General features: G+C 40.6%; 3 protein-coding genes across 3 annotated transcripts; 2 read left to right on the top strand and 1 right to left on the bottom strand.

Moving 5' to 3' along the window:
• Window positions 1–7,663: 7,663 nt before the first annotated feature.
• NEUTE1DRAFT_117824 (uncharacterized protein) lies at window positions 7,664–9,268 on the top strand (the record flags this gene model as incomplete). Its single annotated transcript, XM_009855067.1, has 2 exons — window positions 7,664–8,424; window positions 8,569–9,268. The coding sequence occupies 2 exons, from the start codon at window positions 7,750–7,752 to the stop codon at window positions 8,899–8,901; spliced, it is 1,008 nt and encodes a 335-aa protein (XP_009853369.1).
• Window positions 9,269–9,312: 44 nt separating this feature from the next.
• On the bottom strand, window positions 9,313–13,197 carry NEUTE1DRAFT_131279 (uncharacterized protein; the record flags this gene model as incomplete). The annotated part of the gene is made up of 5 exons (XM_009855068.1): window positions 9,313–9,418; window positions 9,478–9,578; window positions 9,654–11,261; window positions 12,249–12,911; window positions 13,015–13,197. 5 exons carry the CDS (start codon window positions 13,117–13,119, stop codon window positions 9,379–9,381), a joined length of 2,517 nt encoding a protein of 838 aa, XP_009853370.1.
• Window positions 13,198–14,010: 813 nt separating this feature from the next.
• Window positions 14,011–16,228, top strand: NEUTE1DRAFT_131280 (uncharacterized protein; the record flags this gene model as incomplete). The annotated part of the gene is made up of 2 exons (XM_009855069.1): window positions 14,011–14,251; window positions 14,331–16,228. 2 exons carry the CDS (start codon window positions 14,011–14,013, stop codon window positions 16,214–16,216), a joined length of 2,127 nt encoding a protein of 708 aa, XP_009853371.1.
• Window positions 16,229–16,571: the final 343 nt, after the last annotated feature.

Below are 16,571 nucleotides of genomic sequence, written 5' to 3' on the forward strand. Positions count from 1 at the left end.
CTATTAGTATTTAAAATACCGGTATTGGTAATGGCTAGCTTATATTCCTAAACTATTCTAAAGGTAATAGTATTTACTTTAACCTTAGTATTTAGGAGAGTTTTAATTTTTAGGCCCTTTTGCTATAATAATATAAATAGAGTAGGTAAGATGGATATCCTAATAGTATTGCTTAAATAAGATAGGTAGGATAATTTATATAAGTAAGTATATAATTATAGAAGAATAATATTTTCCATTGCATATTCGAAGGCCAACTTTAATATATTTTTCTAAATGAATTTAATAATACTATCTAATTTCTAATTAAGGTAATAAGTAGGAATATTAGGAGGAGCTTTATTAGTACTAACTTCCTTAATCGATATACTATTAACTTAATATTAGGTTAAAGGAATTATTTGATTTGCTTCTTGTAATTAATTTATTATAGTATTGCCTTTATAAGAGACCCTAATAATATTATTTTTATTAAAACCTACTTTATATTAAATTAAGGTAATTAAGGTAATAGTGAAACGTTAATCTATATAATATAATTCCCTAATTTAATAAGGGATATTATAGTTTATAGTTTTTGAAATTAATAGGTACTTTTCCTTAATCCGCTTAATAGTTTCTTTTGCTATTGCTTTAAGATTAATAATTTTAGTTAGTTTTATTAGTGAGGCTTTAGTTCCCTTCTTTTTTTTATTAGAATTCAGAGTTAGGAGATTAATAACTTTATTTTTAATTATTAATTTTAAAATTTTTATAGGCTATATAATTAGAAATAATTAATTAGATTCCGAAGGAGGTTGAAGTATTTTCTCAAATATAACTATATTTTTATTAATAATATCCAATTATTATAACTACTTATTTAAACGATTAGAGAAGAATATTTCTTTAGTAAAATTAACTATTTTATCGTTAGGTTCGCTAGAATAAATATTCTTTTTAAAAAGTATTAGATTATTTACTATATTAGTAATCGTTTACCAAGTGCCTTCGAATTAGCAATTTAAAGATTGTATTCTTTTGAGAATCTCTATTTAATTTTCTTTAAATTTATAAATTATTATTATAAGAAGAATTGGAAGGTTATAATTTTTAAATTATTCAACAGAGTTTATAGGTGCTTTTATATATTACGTAATAGGAAATACTTACTTAGAAGTTATAGTATTGTAATTTAACGGCGTTAATTCTAGTAATAGTATTTTTTCTATAATTATATTCAATAGATTTTTGCTTAAAGAGGGAATTAATCCTATAGTAAAGTTTAATTTACTATTTAATACTTTTCTTAATACTTCTTTTTAGAAAATTGGAAGAAGTTAATCCCCGTCAGTTATACGAGAATAGTTAACGAAATAATAATATAAATTTTATAGGTATTTTATTAGTATTTGGCGAATAATTACTATTTTATATTCGTTTGGGTTTCTTCGATAAACTTTTTATATAACGTTTAATTTATTGGTTATATAGTAGTAAGTAAGTAGATTAGTGTTTGTTATATAAATAGAAATATTAGAATTACTATTTTATTACTACTAATAACTATATATTCTATTTAGTAATAGAGAGAAGTTTGGTTCGAATTTCTATTTCTTCTTTGTATTCTAAATTTCCTTTTCTTATCGGTCGAAAATAGTTTTATATTTAGGTATTATATTATAAACTACTATTTAGAACTTTATAAGAAGCCTTAGCTTCCTTTTTTTAGTAATTAAAATAATTCTTTTATTTGGAATATAATTGGAAATATTTTTTTTATTTCCAATTATAATAGTCGTTTGTATACCGAATATAGGATTTTGAGCCCAGTAGATTATTAGCTTGCCGATTTGAATATTATTTACTATTTCCTAATATTAATATTAGTAGTAACGATTATTGTACTAGTAGTAACGAATTTAGTAAGAATCTCCGCGGCTTTGAGCACCTCCTTTACTTCCTCTTCCTCCTTTACTACCCCTTGTAAAGAAACTACCTAAATAGCTTAATCCTTTATTAATATTATTAGTCTAATTAACCGCTGATAAGAAGTTTATTTAAACTTCCTCCTTCTATTTTTAAATTAACCTTTTATTAAATTGCAATTATATAATTTGTATTCAGTTGAATTTATTAGTTATTTTTTTAATATCCGATTTATTAGTTAAATAGTTAATAGTAGGTATAGAAGAAGTAATAGTTTAATTTATCGAGGGGGTATTCGTACGGGAAGGTTAATTAGAGTTACTTTCTAATCCTATAAGGCTTTCTTTCTTATCGATATTTATAGAATATCCTTTTTTATATCCGGGCTATACTAACGCTATTTCTAATAAGAGTAGTAAAATTATCCTTTATATAACTATTATTATTAAAGTTAAAGTATTTAATAATAGTTTTAGTAATATTAATATTAAATTCTAATTAGGTTATATTGTAAACCTTCTTTTTAAAATTAATAATTATTATTATTATCTACCTTGTTTCTTTTATAATTTTCTTGTAAAAGTTTTGTATTGCTATTAATTAACTAAATGTCTTTTCTTTTTTAAATTGTTTTATTAGAAGTACTAAGTATTATAGGATTGCCTGAATAATTTTTTCTTTATTATATAGGATAAGTTAATTATAGAATACTTTTAATATTGTAACTTTGCTATTTATTTATTTAGGGTCTTATACTAGGAATTATTATTTATAAAGGCGATAGAACTCTTTTTAAATCTAAATACCCTTAGAGTATTGCATAATATTCTTTGCAATTTCCCTATAGATTTTCCTTACATTTAGTATGTACTATTGGTACTAAGTATTAAATTTAATTTAATTAGGGAGGAAGTAGCTTTTAACTCCATTATTAAATTCTTTTAAATATATAGAGATATTTTTCCTTTCAAATTTCTCATTAGAAAGATAATCTTTTACAAAGGAAGCTACGAGGGTCTTACCTATTAATAATTATATTAAATAAGTAATTAATAAATTTTAAAAAGGGTTATTACTTACAATTGGTTGAGATTTGTAATTGGATTTATATTGCTGGGTAGGTTAATTAAATACTATATAGATAGGCTAGTTAAATACTTCGCGGGTAGGCTAATTAGATATTATATAACTAGATTAATTAATTACTATATTACTTAGTTTTAACAATTTTAGAGAAGAATACCAATTATAATTAAAAAGGGAAGAAGTAGAAGTAAGGGTACAGGGATTTTAGTAGGTAGGTGAATATTATTTAGGTTTAAAGCCTTAGGGATAATTAATCTCTAATTAGGTATAATAAAATCCTAAAGGCGGGAAAATAAGTTGTAGAAAAATAGTAGTAGGATTCTAATATTAAATACAAAGTTTAGGCGAAGAGGTAAATAAGGTATATAAATATAACGTATAAGTAGGATTTTATAGAATTAATAATAAATATCTATAGGTAGATTAACTATATTTACTATAATATTAGTAGTAGGGGATCTAGTAAGGCTCTCCCCTACTTAGGTTGGGCGAAGGATTCCTAAAAGGGATAGGTGACGGATTTTTGGAATAAATTGGTGAAGGAATTAAATATTAATTAGGCAGCGGAAAAGGAAAAAAGGTTATTTTTAACGAAGAAGTAGAAGAAGAGAGGATAGGATTCGAGAAGAATAATAGAAGTAGTTCTGAAATTGGTATAGGAGGTAGATTTAATACTTCCTAATCCGTTTGTAAGGCTAAGATTGCAAAGATATTCCTATTGTTCTAAATCCTATTAGTATTGTTTATACTACTCGTATATTATTTGTCTTCTTTTTACTAATTTGCCCTCCCCCTCTTTCTTTTTGAGATGGATTTCTAATTCTTTTTAATCAACTTCTTTTCCTTTCGGGTACTTAAGTACCTATTTAATTAGAAATCCCTAATCGGCTCTTTTCTTTTCTTATTTTCTTAATATCCTTCTCCTTTTTTTTTCTTTTTAAGGAAAGAGATTTTGTAGGTTCTTTCTTTTGTTATATCTTCTAACTTTCTTTACTATTAATATTAGGAAGGAAATAATCTTTATTTATATTAATAATATAATTATTAAAGCTCTTCTAATAAAGATATAGATAATTAATTACCTCCTATTACTTCCTGAAATACGGCGGTAGTAATAATTATAATTATAAAAGACTATTAATAATAATTGATAGTATACTATATAAAGGGAGGATTCGGAGGTGATAGTTAGAATTTTTTCTTATTAAGAATTAATTATAAATTTATAAGAAAAAGGCCTGGAATTTATTTAATTTGTTTGTACTTAGTTCGAGGCTATATACTATTATTTTAGGAATATTATCCTTTAGGAACTTTAGTATTAGTAATTACCCTACTTATCGACGGACTTTTCTATTATTATTATTCTTAGTCGGTCTTATTATTAAATTATTATTATTTAGTAATTTATCGGCTATTTATATTTACTTATATTTAATTATTACTATTCGAATATTTATTTATTTATTTAATTATACAGCTAAATTACTATTATTTAATAGTTTATTTATTATTTGTACTTACTTACATTTAATTATTACTAACCTTATTAACTATATTTATTAATTATTCTTACTACCTTACGTTTTATTAATACTATTTAGGCTATTATTTGTATTTTAACTTTATATTTGAATAGTAATTTAATAACTACTTAATTAATTATATTATTAACAATCTTAATATTACTATTTACGTAGCCGTATATTGGGTATTATCGAAGGCCCCGGACTATTATAAATATCCAGTATTATATCTTTTATACTTTTCTAAATTAAGGCTATTTAAGCGCTTTTTATAATAATTAATCGGATATTATTAATAAACATTAGGCGAACCTTAACGAGGATAGGAAGCTATAAATTTCCTATTTTTCGTTTTAGTTAGTTTAGTATAGAATGTAAAACCTATTTCGTCCTTATTACTAATTTAAAATAGTGAGAAAAATCATAACAATAATACTACTACTACAACTAGTATACTATATAAGAATTATCATTCAATTCCAACCGGCAATCTAATTAGAGTAGGGCTAAAAGTGATCTTTCAAACCTTTTAGATAGTCGAGAGGGGAGGTACTAAACTAGGTAGGCTTATTAAGGATCTCTATCTATTATAAAATTCGAAATCTTTCTTCGAGAAGGAATAGGGGTAATTATTAATTTCCTTAATAAATATTTCATTTAGGGCAATAATAAAAGAAAAGAATAAGATCCCTTCAAAAGGGGTCAAATGATTATACAATATTTTAAATAGATAGGAGTAAATAATTAGATATTACTAAAAACGGTCTTCGTAAATAAAAATATATAACTAAAACTAATAAATTAGTATAATAATTATCGTAATGATCTCTTATTATCTTATTAATTATTATTAATATTTTATTCTTCTGTCTTACTCTTTCTTACTATCCCTACTTTTCTTTTTTTTATTTATTAACTTGTTATTTTATTAGATAGATTTTTTCCTATTCTACCTTCCATTAATGTCAGTGATCAATATCTGTCAATCTTGTAAGTATATCCTTAATCTATATACCCCGCCGAATAAATGGAAAAAATTCATTGTAAAAATTAGTGTATGCACCCTTAAAGCATCCTGCTCCCCAAATCATTACTTAATTGTTTTCTCTTATAAAAACTTAGGTAGTAAGGAGTTGGGAGTGTTCGGGAGTAGTACGGGGGTACTAGAGCGTCTTTTAGCTTATTGGAGCGTTTATTAGATTCTATTTTATATATAGTATTTCTAGCCATTTTAGGGAGAGAGGTGGGAAGTAATATTACAGGGTTGGCGCCTAAGGGTATTTGCTTGGCTAGTACCCGTATAAGTTAGGCGTGCCTTTTAGTTGGGTGTACGGGCCGGTCGGCTATCAGTAGCCGTTTTAATACTGGATATATTGCGTGCTATTAGGTATATCCCTCGGAGTGCGGCGCACGGGCTATATTTCTAGTCTTAGTATTTCTAGTACCTTCGATGCCTACGCTTTTTATATATTTAGCTGTCGGCTCTGTACTAGCTATATTAGTACAGAATCTCCTCCTCTTTATTAATTATTTTAAGCTCTTTTTAAGGCCTACCTGCGTGTATACTTCGTAGATCCCTTACAGTTGTCCCGCTTAAGAACCTTAATATTATTTTATTATAGTCGGATTATTTTCCTATTGGCTAGGTAAACTTATTCTTATCTTATTATTATTTATTTAGTATAGTAGACTAATTAAATTAGTATAATTATTCGATGGGGATTATAGTATAGATCCGTTATTTCGATTAAGAAATTAAAGCTCGCTCTACAAGCATTCGCTATATAAGCCCGGTTCTACAATTAGTATTAAGACGCGCCGGGCGCACAAGACGAAAGCGCTATACCTATATATTATAATTAAATGCTTAATATTATCGAGAGTACGCAATTTTGGGGTAATATCGAGAAGCTTGAACGCTTCCTCTTACTACTTTACAAAACTCAACTCGCTTCTAAAGTAAATTAAACGTATATTAACTACATTATTAAGAAGTAGATTAAAGTATAGGGGGCATAGTAATAGTTTTAATATTTTATACCTTTTATTAAATAGTAAGAGTTCGAGCGATTCTACGCGGCTAGAAGGACCAAATAATTAAATCCCCTAAACTAGTTGGGGTTTCTTTTATTACCTTCTACTATAGTAGAGGTAATCGAAGCTATTTACTTACCTATTTTGGGTATTTAAATAATAGCTATTACCTTCCTTTAGCAATATAATTATTACTTTAACGTATTAGCTATACGAGTTATTAAAGACTTCCTCAATTTTAGAATCCGTAAGGGGATATACGCGCCGTACACTTAAGTCTAAGGGTTTAACTTCGAGCCTAAACAATTCTAAGTATATATAATAAATCGCCAATCTATTATAGCGCTATTCGTAGTAACGGTATTTAATACAGTAGCGAATAGTATCCCTTATAAACGAACCTTCTCGGTAATAAACTTTCTAGAGTTACTTATATATAATTAACTATTAAGGGAGCGGATAGATTAAGCTACCTTCGTCTTTATAAACGGGAAGCATCTATACTATTTAAATAGCTCCTTCTCTACGCTAACTTACAAAGAAAGAGAGGTACGTTTAATAGAAATTGAGGAACGCTTATTTAACAATATACCAAACGACAATCGAGTAGAACGGGAGGATTAAACAAGTAAACAAACTACCGCATCAGAAAGCAAGTAAATAAACGCTATAAAAAGACCAATCGATATTTATCCACGTAATTATCTTTTTCTATAGATTTCAACGATTCCAGTAAAAAATTTCAGCTAGTTTTTACTACCCTGCTCGTTTTGGTGGGCAAAAAAACAGTAAAAAATGTCATGTGACCTATAAATATAGTAAGACTTTTTATTTTTACGCTACTTTTACTAAAATTACTTTACTTGACCGCTTACAGGTATTACCGATCGACCCCTAATGTGAAGTGAATAGGCTGCCTTCAAGCTCCAGTGCCTTTCTGCCCTTTGTGGTTTTGTCAGGAACCAGTAACATGTCACTTGTACACTATATGTACAGTAGAAATGGAGACAGAGCAGTGATGAAGTGGGGCAACAACACGTGAGGATAGCTTTATCGCACAAGGTCCCACGGCCCGGCAAGCAAAGCAACATGCCATTCCATCGATGGAACTCATCGAAGTCGCGATAGTTCCAGCCGGCAACTCCAAACAAGTTGCGCTCCGTTGCCTCGAAGGGTGGACGAACTATCGACCGTAATGATGCGTCCATCATTGATATCTCTGCGCCGCCCCGCCCGGCAAATCCTCTTTTCCTCTGTCTCCACGATCCGAGCCGCGGCACCTGTCCCGACTGTTGCCACCCATCGTTCCCTAAGCACCAGCACCAGCACCAGCACCAGCACCAGCACCAGCACCAGCACCAGCACCAGCACCAGCACCAGCACCAGCACCAGCACCAGCACCGGCCCCGGCTCCGGCTGTATATGTGCAAACGGCAGCAGACGCCCTCAAGTACAACAGACCCAAAAACTCCAGCAGCAGCAACGGCAACACCGCAACGCCTACCACTCCTACGACCACCCATCCTCTTCCGCCGCCTTCACGCCCGTCGAGGAATCCATTCTCAGCGCCGCTTACCAGCACGTCCCTAGTCACGGCTTCACACCTTCTGCGCTCGCCGCCGGCGCCCGCGATGCCGGATACCTGGACATCAGCCCGACAATCCTGCCCGAGGGCGCTTTCGCTCTGATCCGGTATCACCTGGTCAAGCAGCGGGAGGAGCTCGCGGCTCGGGTAAGCGAACTCTTTGGGGGCGAGGGACACGTGGGAGCTAGACCGGGGCTGTCGGAGTGGGAGATCCGGGGGCGCGTGGAGGCGGTTACGTGGGAGCGCTTGTCGGCGAATGCGCAGGTTATTGGGCGGTGGCAGGAGGTTAGTTTTCCCATTTCCCTGTAATGCTCGTTGCCAATGGGCATTCGCTTTTTCCTCAAGAACCAGAAAAAAAAAGGCCGCTTGCTGGCTTGGATATCATTACGTTGACTTACATTGATGGACGTTACCACACTCTCTGTCTAGGCCCTAGCAATCATGGCACAACCATCTTACGTCCCTCTTTCGCTCAAGGAGCTCGCCCTGCTCTCGGATGAGATTCTTTTCCTCGCCGGCGACTCCTCCGTCGACCCGTCGTGGTATACCAAGCGCGCTTCGCTCTCCACCATTTACGCCGCTGCCGAATTGTTCATGACCAACGATCACTCCCCTGAATTCATGGATACCCGGGCTTTCTTGAACCGCAGGCTCAGGGAAGTGAGTGAGGTTGGTGGTGTATTCAGAAACTTGCGGGAGTGGGTTGGGTTTACTGCCACGGCGGGTGTCAATGTTCTGCGCAGCAAGGGTGTCAAGATATAGAATGCTTAGATCTAAAGTCCATAGCGAGGGCGCGCGGCGTACGCATATCAGTGAGCTTCAGCGATGATTGCCTCCAAAGGACCAATGGGACTTACCCTCCATAAACTATACAAAGAGACGACAAATGGACGGATGCAGGAGAAGGAAAAGGTTACACCCCGGGTAGAATATTTCATTGTAAGGTGACGTCCCATGCAGAGATTGTACAACATTTGTACACTCCAGGTGCGCAGGGTTAAGCATCTGCTTTAATGCGCCCCCCAACATGTCTGCCACAGACAAAAAGAAAATGGGTACGCTATGAAAACACAAATTGCAAACGCGCGGTGACATTCCATCCAGTCCATACAAAACGCCAACACCTCTCTGCGCCGCTTTGACGCTTGCCTATATCTCGACAGAAGTTTGTTCAGATACACACCCACGGAGATCAAAACTCAAGAACAGAAACGAGATGAAGGCAAAGAGTACTCAGTTTCAGTGGTCGGCCAACGTCCTCTGCCGAGGATCCGTCAGTCTAGAAAGACGTTATTAGTTCAAGCACAGGTCATTCTGGAGGAAGGGAAGGATACGTACCGAATAATCTTGACGTCCTTGTCAAGAGTGTTCCGCCCCTCGATGGCATTCGGTGTGATGAAAATGTACTGCCGATTCACGGACCGACGAGCAGCAGTAATCTGTGGCCACGTTAGCAACGGTTCATGGATATATCATTGCTTGTCTCCATCGTTGCTGTCATCAATAAAACTCACCAGCATGTTCGTGCTGATTGCACGGTTGACATTGTCCATGAACACGTCGAACTCATCCAAGCATCTGAGCGGGCTTCCCATGGCCTCCCAGATACTCAGCAGCAGACAGATTGATGAAAAAGACTTTTCGCCGCCAGATAGTGTCTTTGTGTTTCTCCCCGCTGCCCTCTTCTCGGTCTTGTCAGGCTCGACGACTAGGTCCAGAGCCTTCCGCTCGTGGTCCAGCAGCAACTTGCCTCTGAAGCCACGCTCGCTGAGAAGATAGATGAAGTTCGCCCGGCTCTGTGATGAAATGTACCGCTGAAACTTGCGCCACTTCTCGAGGCGAATGGTCAGCGTCCGACGGAGACGAGAGTTGACCGTCTTGATGCCTTCAAGAGATCTCTTGGCATCATCGTACGTCTCCTTCGCCCTCGTGAGGTTCGCATAAACTTCCTCGTCGGTCATGCCCCTCTTCCGTCGCTCTTTCTCGAGTTGATTCTGAATGCTCTGATACTGCTTTTCCAGCTCCTCGTACTTGTCGGTTGGGTTGACATGGGCTCGTTCTTCACTCCCTAATGCTTCAATGATCTGTTTTGTAAAAGTGGCGACTTCTTCGGCACCTTTTTCACGTTCCTTCTCGGCTTCCTCCTTGTCCCCCTTGAATATCTCGAAAGAGGCATGAGCTTCATTGACCTCGGTGAGATTAATCTTCCGAACATCTTCCAGCCTGGCCTTCTTCTCCTGCAATTTTTTCACCTCCCTTTCATATTTCTCCGATTCCTTCCTGATTTCCGTGAGCTGAGCCTGGGCTTCTGAGGATGCCTGGTTCTTCACATCCTTCCTTAACCGGAGGTTGCCGTACTGAAGCCCGCAAGCCTCCTCTTTTTCCTTGGCAACAGCCAATTCAGCCTTCAAGCCTGTAAGGCGAGAATCACCGCCTTCATACTCATCAAGTTGATACTGCACTTGCTCGACTTGAACCCTAGCATGCCGTAATTCGCTGTCAAAGGTTTTCTTGTCTCTCTGAAGCTTGGTGAGGTCGCTAGTGAACTTCTGGACCTCTTGCTGCAGTTGACGATGTTCACGATCAAGTACGCTATACTCTAGCTCCAGCTGCCGCAGGGTCTCCTTTTGATAAGCAAGCCGCGAGCCGACATCCGCCTTCATCCGTGGGCGCTGGTTACGGAGGGGCGGCACAGGAGAAGTCGACATTCCTCCGCTGTTGTTGACAACCAGTCGAAGACCTTCGTCTCTCTTTTTATCATGGAAACTTAGACAAGCCTTGACGTTTCGAGGTCGTGCTCCGCTGAACATGATGTCCTCAGCTTTAGTACGCTGTGGTATCAGTATGACCTGCTCAATCATGTGGTTGATGATCAACTGATCGCGCACCATCATGTTGTCGATCTTCAACACACGGAGAATGGTGTCAAAGGAAGGATCGGGCTCTTTGCCATCTGTGTTTAGGGGATGTCGATTGCCGATAAAAACCGGACACTGGCGGATGTTGAGCTTGTTCATCAAGCCCTGAAGCAATTTTTGTTCGGCCATGCTCTGGACGATGAATGCATTGAGGGCGTTTCCAAACGTCTTTTCCAGGATCAAAGACCACTCCGGCTTCAGCAGCTGGATGTGGGCGCCAAGCGGCCCCACCGGCTTGTTCTGGAATCTGGTCTCTTTCTCAATCATCTTCAGCAATTCAGGAAGTTTGGACTCATAAGCTGCATAGATAGAGCCTTGATCCTTTTCGGAGGTCCTCAACTCCTGTTCCGCTATGGTAATTTCATCCCGCTTGCGAGAGCATTCAACAGCCTTAGCGTCTCGGGCTTTCTGGGCTTCGTCTCGCTTGTTTAGTAGGTCTTTCTCGTCCTCTTTGGCCTTGGAAATCTTGGCCTCGACCTCTGTAACGTATTCCTTTGCCTTTTCAAGCTCCCGAGTTTTGGAAAGCAGGGCGTCTCCTGTGGCTTCCTCAAGTCGCTTTTCTTCGGCCGCAACCTTTTCTTCGAAGTCCTTTACTGTCGTGGCTGCACTTCTCAAGTTTTGGTGGGCTGCCCGTTCATCTGCTTGGATTTGTGCAAGTTCGTCCCTGATTGCTTGAGCTTTCTTCCTCCTCTCGTCCACCTGCTCTTCGAATTCGGTTTTTCGCTGGATAGCCTCTTCCAGTTTCTGCTGAAAGGCCCTGATCTGATTCTCGACGCGCTCCAAATCGACGCCCTTTTCATTTCTCTGACGGTCTGCTTCAGCCATTTGATCCGCAAGTTGGGCAATTTTCTCGTCCAATTTTGTCAGCTTGGCCTCTTCTTGAACTACTTGAAGCCAACACATCTGGCTCCGAAGCTGATGTTGTTTGGCTCTCAGCTTGCGATTTCCGTCCATGGCGTCCTTGAAGCTTTTTGCTCGTTTGAGTTCCTCCGCGGCTGCTTTGACCCGCTCCTCTTGGTCGGGAATTTTGGATTCCATGAGCTCCAGACTCTCGGCGATTAGCCTGTAGTCATTGTCCAGCTGTTGCAGCTGTACACCTTCGATGAAAAACTTGTACTTTTGCTGCTTGGTAGACGAGTTGAGGAACTGACGGGCATTGTCCTGAGAAAGCACGTTCAAGGGGTTGTCCACCTGGAGGGCGTAGTATTCGACGATCTCCTCGACTTCCTGCTTCTTGGTAGACACTATTTGGCCAGTGGCCGTCTTGACCTTGAAACTGCTGCTGCCGGATTTGGAAAAGTGCCGTTCGACGATGATGGAATCCCCGTAAACCTCATGTCTATAGGCATCTTGGCCCTGGTTCTTGATTTTGACGATCAGAACAGCCTTTTCGGTGCCCTCCTTGACGAAACTCTTGAGACTTCCTCCGCGATTGGTTGAGCTGGCCTTGCCACCAAGACAAAGAGTGATAGCGGTCAAGATGGCGCTCTTTCCACTTCCGTTTTCACCCACTATGAAATTGAGAAGCGGGCCGAGTTCACAGTGTAGTCGAGTGTGACACATGAAGTTGATGCACGTGATGCTTTCCAGAATGCCATTATCGGCCACCGCGTTGTCTCCCAACTGATTAGGTTTGAAGCGCAGTCTCTGAGTAGCTCGTTGGTCGTCGGCATCCTGATGTTGCAGATGCTCAAAGTTATTGTCACGCATCAACTCATATTGTGTTTTGGGGGGCGAATCCGGTGATCCTGCATGACCTCGTTCATCGTCGACATCAACGTCGTCGTCATCGACTGGAGTCACGTGGCGTGCGGTATCTACACGAGCTCTTTTAGCCTGATTGGCATTGGGGCGCTGTGTAGCACGTTAGCATGTAGGTTTCTGGGTTTCAGGAAACGTGCGGCTGTGTAGATATATTGACGTCGGCGTGCAGATGGAGATGGGTTGTACGACTTACTGCGGCAATTTCTCCCTCGCTGTCATCGCTCGTGGGCGCCGGCCGTTGACGTTTCCGTGAGGACTCGGCGTTGGCCTCAGCTTCGAATAGTGTTCGCGCTGGCATGGCAGAAGTTCTGAATGGCTGAACCCAGCCGTACGTATCTGGGTAGGTAGGATCCTGCGCAAGTACCAGAGAGGGTGGAAGAAAAAAAGAACCCGGAATGGAAGAAGCTTGTTTCGAGAGGAATGTTGATACTGTCAAATGTTGTAAAAGAGCCCAGATGCCGAGGAGCGCCGAGCGCTGCACTCCCTCTTTTTCGAATCTGTTCTGGGAGGCTTTTTTCAACCCTCAACTCCAAAAGAAATACGCATCTGCCATCAACAGGCAAGCACAGGCAGTCAGTCCACTGTTTGTGTCAGCCCAGGTGGACATGGATAAGTGGAAAACGCGTTCCAACGCGGGGGGTCAGGTCTTCACCACAACTGAAGGGCCCGGTCGCCCCACTTAGCGCATATGGTTCGGAGTCCCATTAGCGGGCTTCTTCGCTCAAGGTACACAAGCGCGTCGGCTTTACGAGCGAAGTCACGGGATCGCGTATCGAGCAGGTAGCTATGGTAAAGGTCACCTACTTGTATGTCTAACCCCCCCCTGTCCCACCTGCTTAGTGCGTACACTAGTGTACCTCTAGGTAGCGGGCCCGGAGGTTTACCAAAAAGTCAGAGAGGTGTAGGTACCTTATGTACTTGCGAGTAGACACCGATCAAACAAACACGGACCTGCTCAACACACGAGAAAACCACAAATTCCCTGCTGAATTGAATGACAATTTTGAAGGCTCATTGGCTGGACTAGATTGGTTCGATTGTGTCATTCTTCAATTATAACGTACACGTGCAATCAACCGCAAGTGACCCGAGGCGTCAACAATCCGCAGTAAAGGGACACTCACACCCCTCTAGACACTTGAAAGTTGAGAAGCAAGAAAACCCCTTGAGTAGAAGACTGAAAACAAAGATGGAGTCCACCAATGAGCCAAGGCCCGGAGACGACGCCTTCAATGGCTTCCAAATGAGCCTCCCAGAAAACTGTGTTGAGTACATGCTCTTCCTCATCAACGATCAGCCTGAAGCCCAGAGAACCACCCTCTCGAGTCTGGAAACAATCAGGAAAGTGGCCCTTCAAAGGCTTGATGAGCTCACCAAGGATTATATCTGGCAACGCGAGGTTTTGAAGCTCGAAACGAGGATCGAGAATGGTACGTCTCGCCTTGCTACCGCGTTCTCAGTCACATTCTATAATCCTCGCACTCATGCTAACCGAACAGTCAACGGTAGGCTTAGTTTACCTTCATGGTCGTACTGATTACGGTGATAATGTCGAAGACGAGTGGCTGATAGTTTATTTTCTCCGAACCTTGAGCTTCTCCTTTCCCAACCTATGGATCCGCATCTTCGACAGCGACGGCGAATTCCTCCTCATCGAAGCAGCCAAAGTCCTGCCTAAATGGCTGAGCCCCGAGATGGACGCCAACCGCGTATGGATCAACCGCGGCCAATTACGCATCATCCCCCTTCTTCCCTCTTCTTCCTCATCCTCGCCATCTTCATCAAAGGCCCACCAAATCTCCCTCCACGAAGCCCTCTCCGTGATCAGAACCACCCCCAACATCCTCATCCACTCCCCCTTAATCGAAGCCGAAGCTTTCTACCGACTAGAGAAGTATCCCGACCAGATCACCTCTTCCCTCCATCATGCCCTTGTTACCATTCCTCGTAAACTAGCCTACATCCTCCATAAGCGCCCCAAGGCCGTCGCACCCGCTATCGAAGCCTTCTACCTCCGCGACCCCATCTCACTTAAACCGCTTCTCTCCGCTACTCCGGACTCCTTACTGTTCCCGCCACAGGACCTCGTGACCATCAGCGTCCGCCTCACCAAGGTTCTCTACGCCCAGCTCAAGTCCCAGCACTTTGATCCGCCACCGGTTTGGAGGGAGCACTTTGTCCAGACTGCGCAAGTCCAAGAGTTGTCTGCGTCTGAAACGGAGGGCGAGGCCCGGCAGCAAGCCTTGCAGAAGCTGCAGACGCTCGCCAGGTTGGAAATAGGCATGAAGCTCACCACGGGCTTTGAGATCCTTGCTCGCGGCGCTGAGAAGAGCGATAGTCGTGTTGCGAGGGAGGTGGCGCTGTTGCTTGAGGATCTAAAGGAGGATGGCGAGGAGGCGGCGCTGCCGACTGATGAGGAGATCAAGAAGTGGAAGGATGTGGATAGGGAGGATGATGATAGCTGGATGGATATCGATTTTGCGGATTTTGAGAGGGAGTTAGCTGGCGGCGGTGGGGTGCAGGGAGAATCGGAGCAGCAGCAGCAGCACCAGCGGCAACAAAACAAAGCTGGTGAAGGCAGAGATACAGCTGGGCATGCTGTACCGACCTTTGGAGATGCCACGACACAAGCCGATCTACGCAAGATCGTCTCCCGGTTTGAGGCATTTCTGAATGACGAAACAGCAGGTCTTGACGGAGCTGAAATCGATGAGATGGATCAGGATGATGATGACGACTTGGAGGACTCGGATGTTGATATGGACAGCGAGGACGAAGACAAGGAAGTGAGTTTCGACGAAGAGCAGTTCTCGAAAATGATGAGAGAGATGATGGGGATACCGACGACGACGACAACAACGGCGGCAACAACATCATCATCACCGTCATCAACCACAGGACCCGAGAGCGCCTCACAACAGCCTGGTACGAAGGGCAAGGGCAAAGGCAAGGAAAAGGTTTCTTTTACCGTCAATGATGACAAGGACGAAGACAAGAGCATGGATACGGGCCACAATGAGCAAGAGGAATTCGAAGCTCTTATGGCTCAGATGGAAAAGGAACTCAACTCCTACGGCGCACTACAACTGGACCCTCAAAAAGCCAAGACTAGATCCGCCAGAGCATTGAAGGGTGGTGTGCACGAGGCTTCATCAGTTCAAGAGATAGTCAAGACCGCGGGGGGTGGTGGGAGTGATGAGGATGACGATATGAACGACGAGGAAGGAGAAGAGGAAGGTGATGAGGTCGGCGTTGACTATAATCTAGCCAAGAATTTGCTGGAGAGCTTCAAGAGCCAGGCGGGCATGGCTGGTCCAACGGGCAACTTGCTTGGCTTGATGGGCATGACGTTGCCGCGTGATGAAGAGGATTCCGATGGAGAGGGCAAGTCTTAGGAGAAGCAAATGCCATCTGTCAGTGCTTGGTGGACTAGATATTTGGATGCCCATCATGAAGGGAGTCTTGATAATTTCAACAACGTCCTTCTCAGATAATGATAGATTGCAGGTAAATCGTGGGGTTTGAAGGAATTTGATGATGGATCAAATGGCTCGTAGCCAGCCGAAAGAAAGAGCGTCGATAGGCGGAGAGGGACAATAATCTCAATTTACAGCGAGGTATTCAAGATTGAACCACGCATAGATTGAAACGAGACATCGTTGGCTTACCTCCTCCCCCTAACCTGCAATACTGTGTGTCATTGAAGAGACAGACCTTAAGGCCTGAAGCGGCTCTTCGCTATTATTCATG

Source organism: Neurospora tetrasperma, assembly GCF_000213175.1.
Source record: "Neurospora tetrasperma FGSC 2508 unplaced genomic scaffold NEUTE1scaffold_5, whole genome shotgun sequence".
NCBI lineage: Eukaryota > Fungi > Ascomycota > Sordariomycetes > Sordariales > Sordariaceae > Neurospora > Neurospora tetrasperma.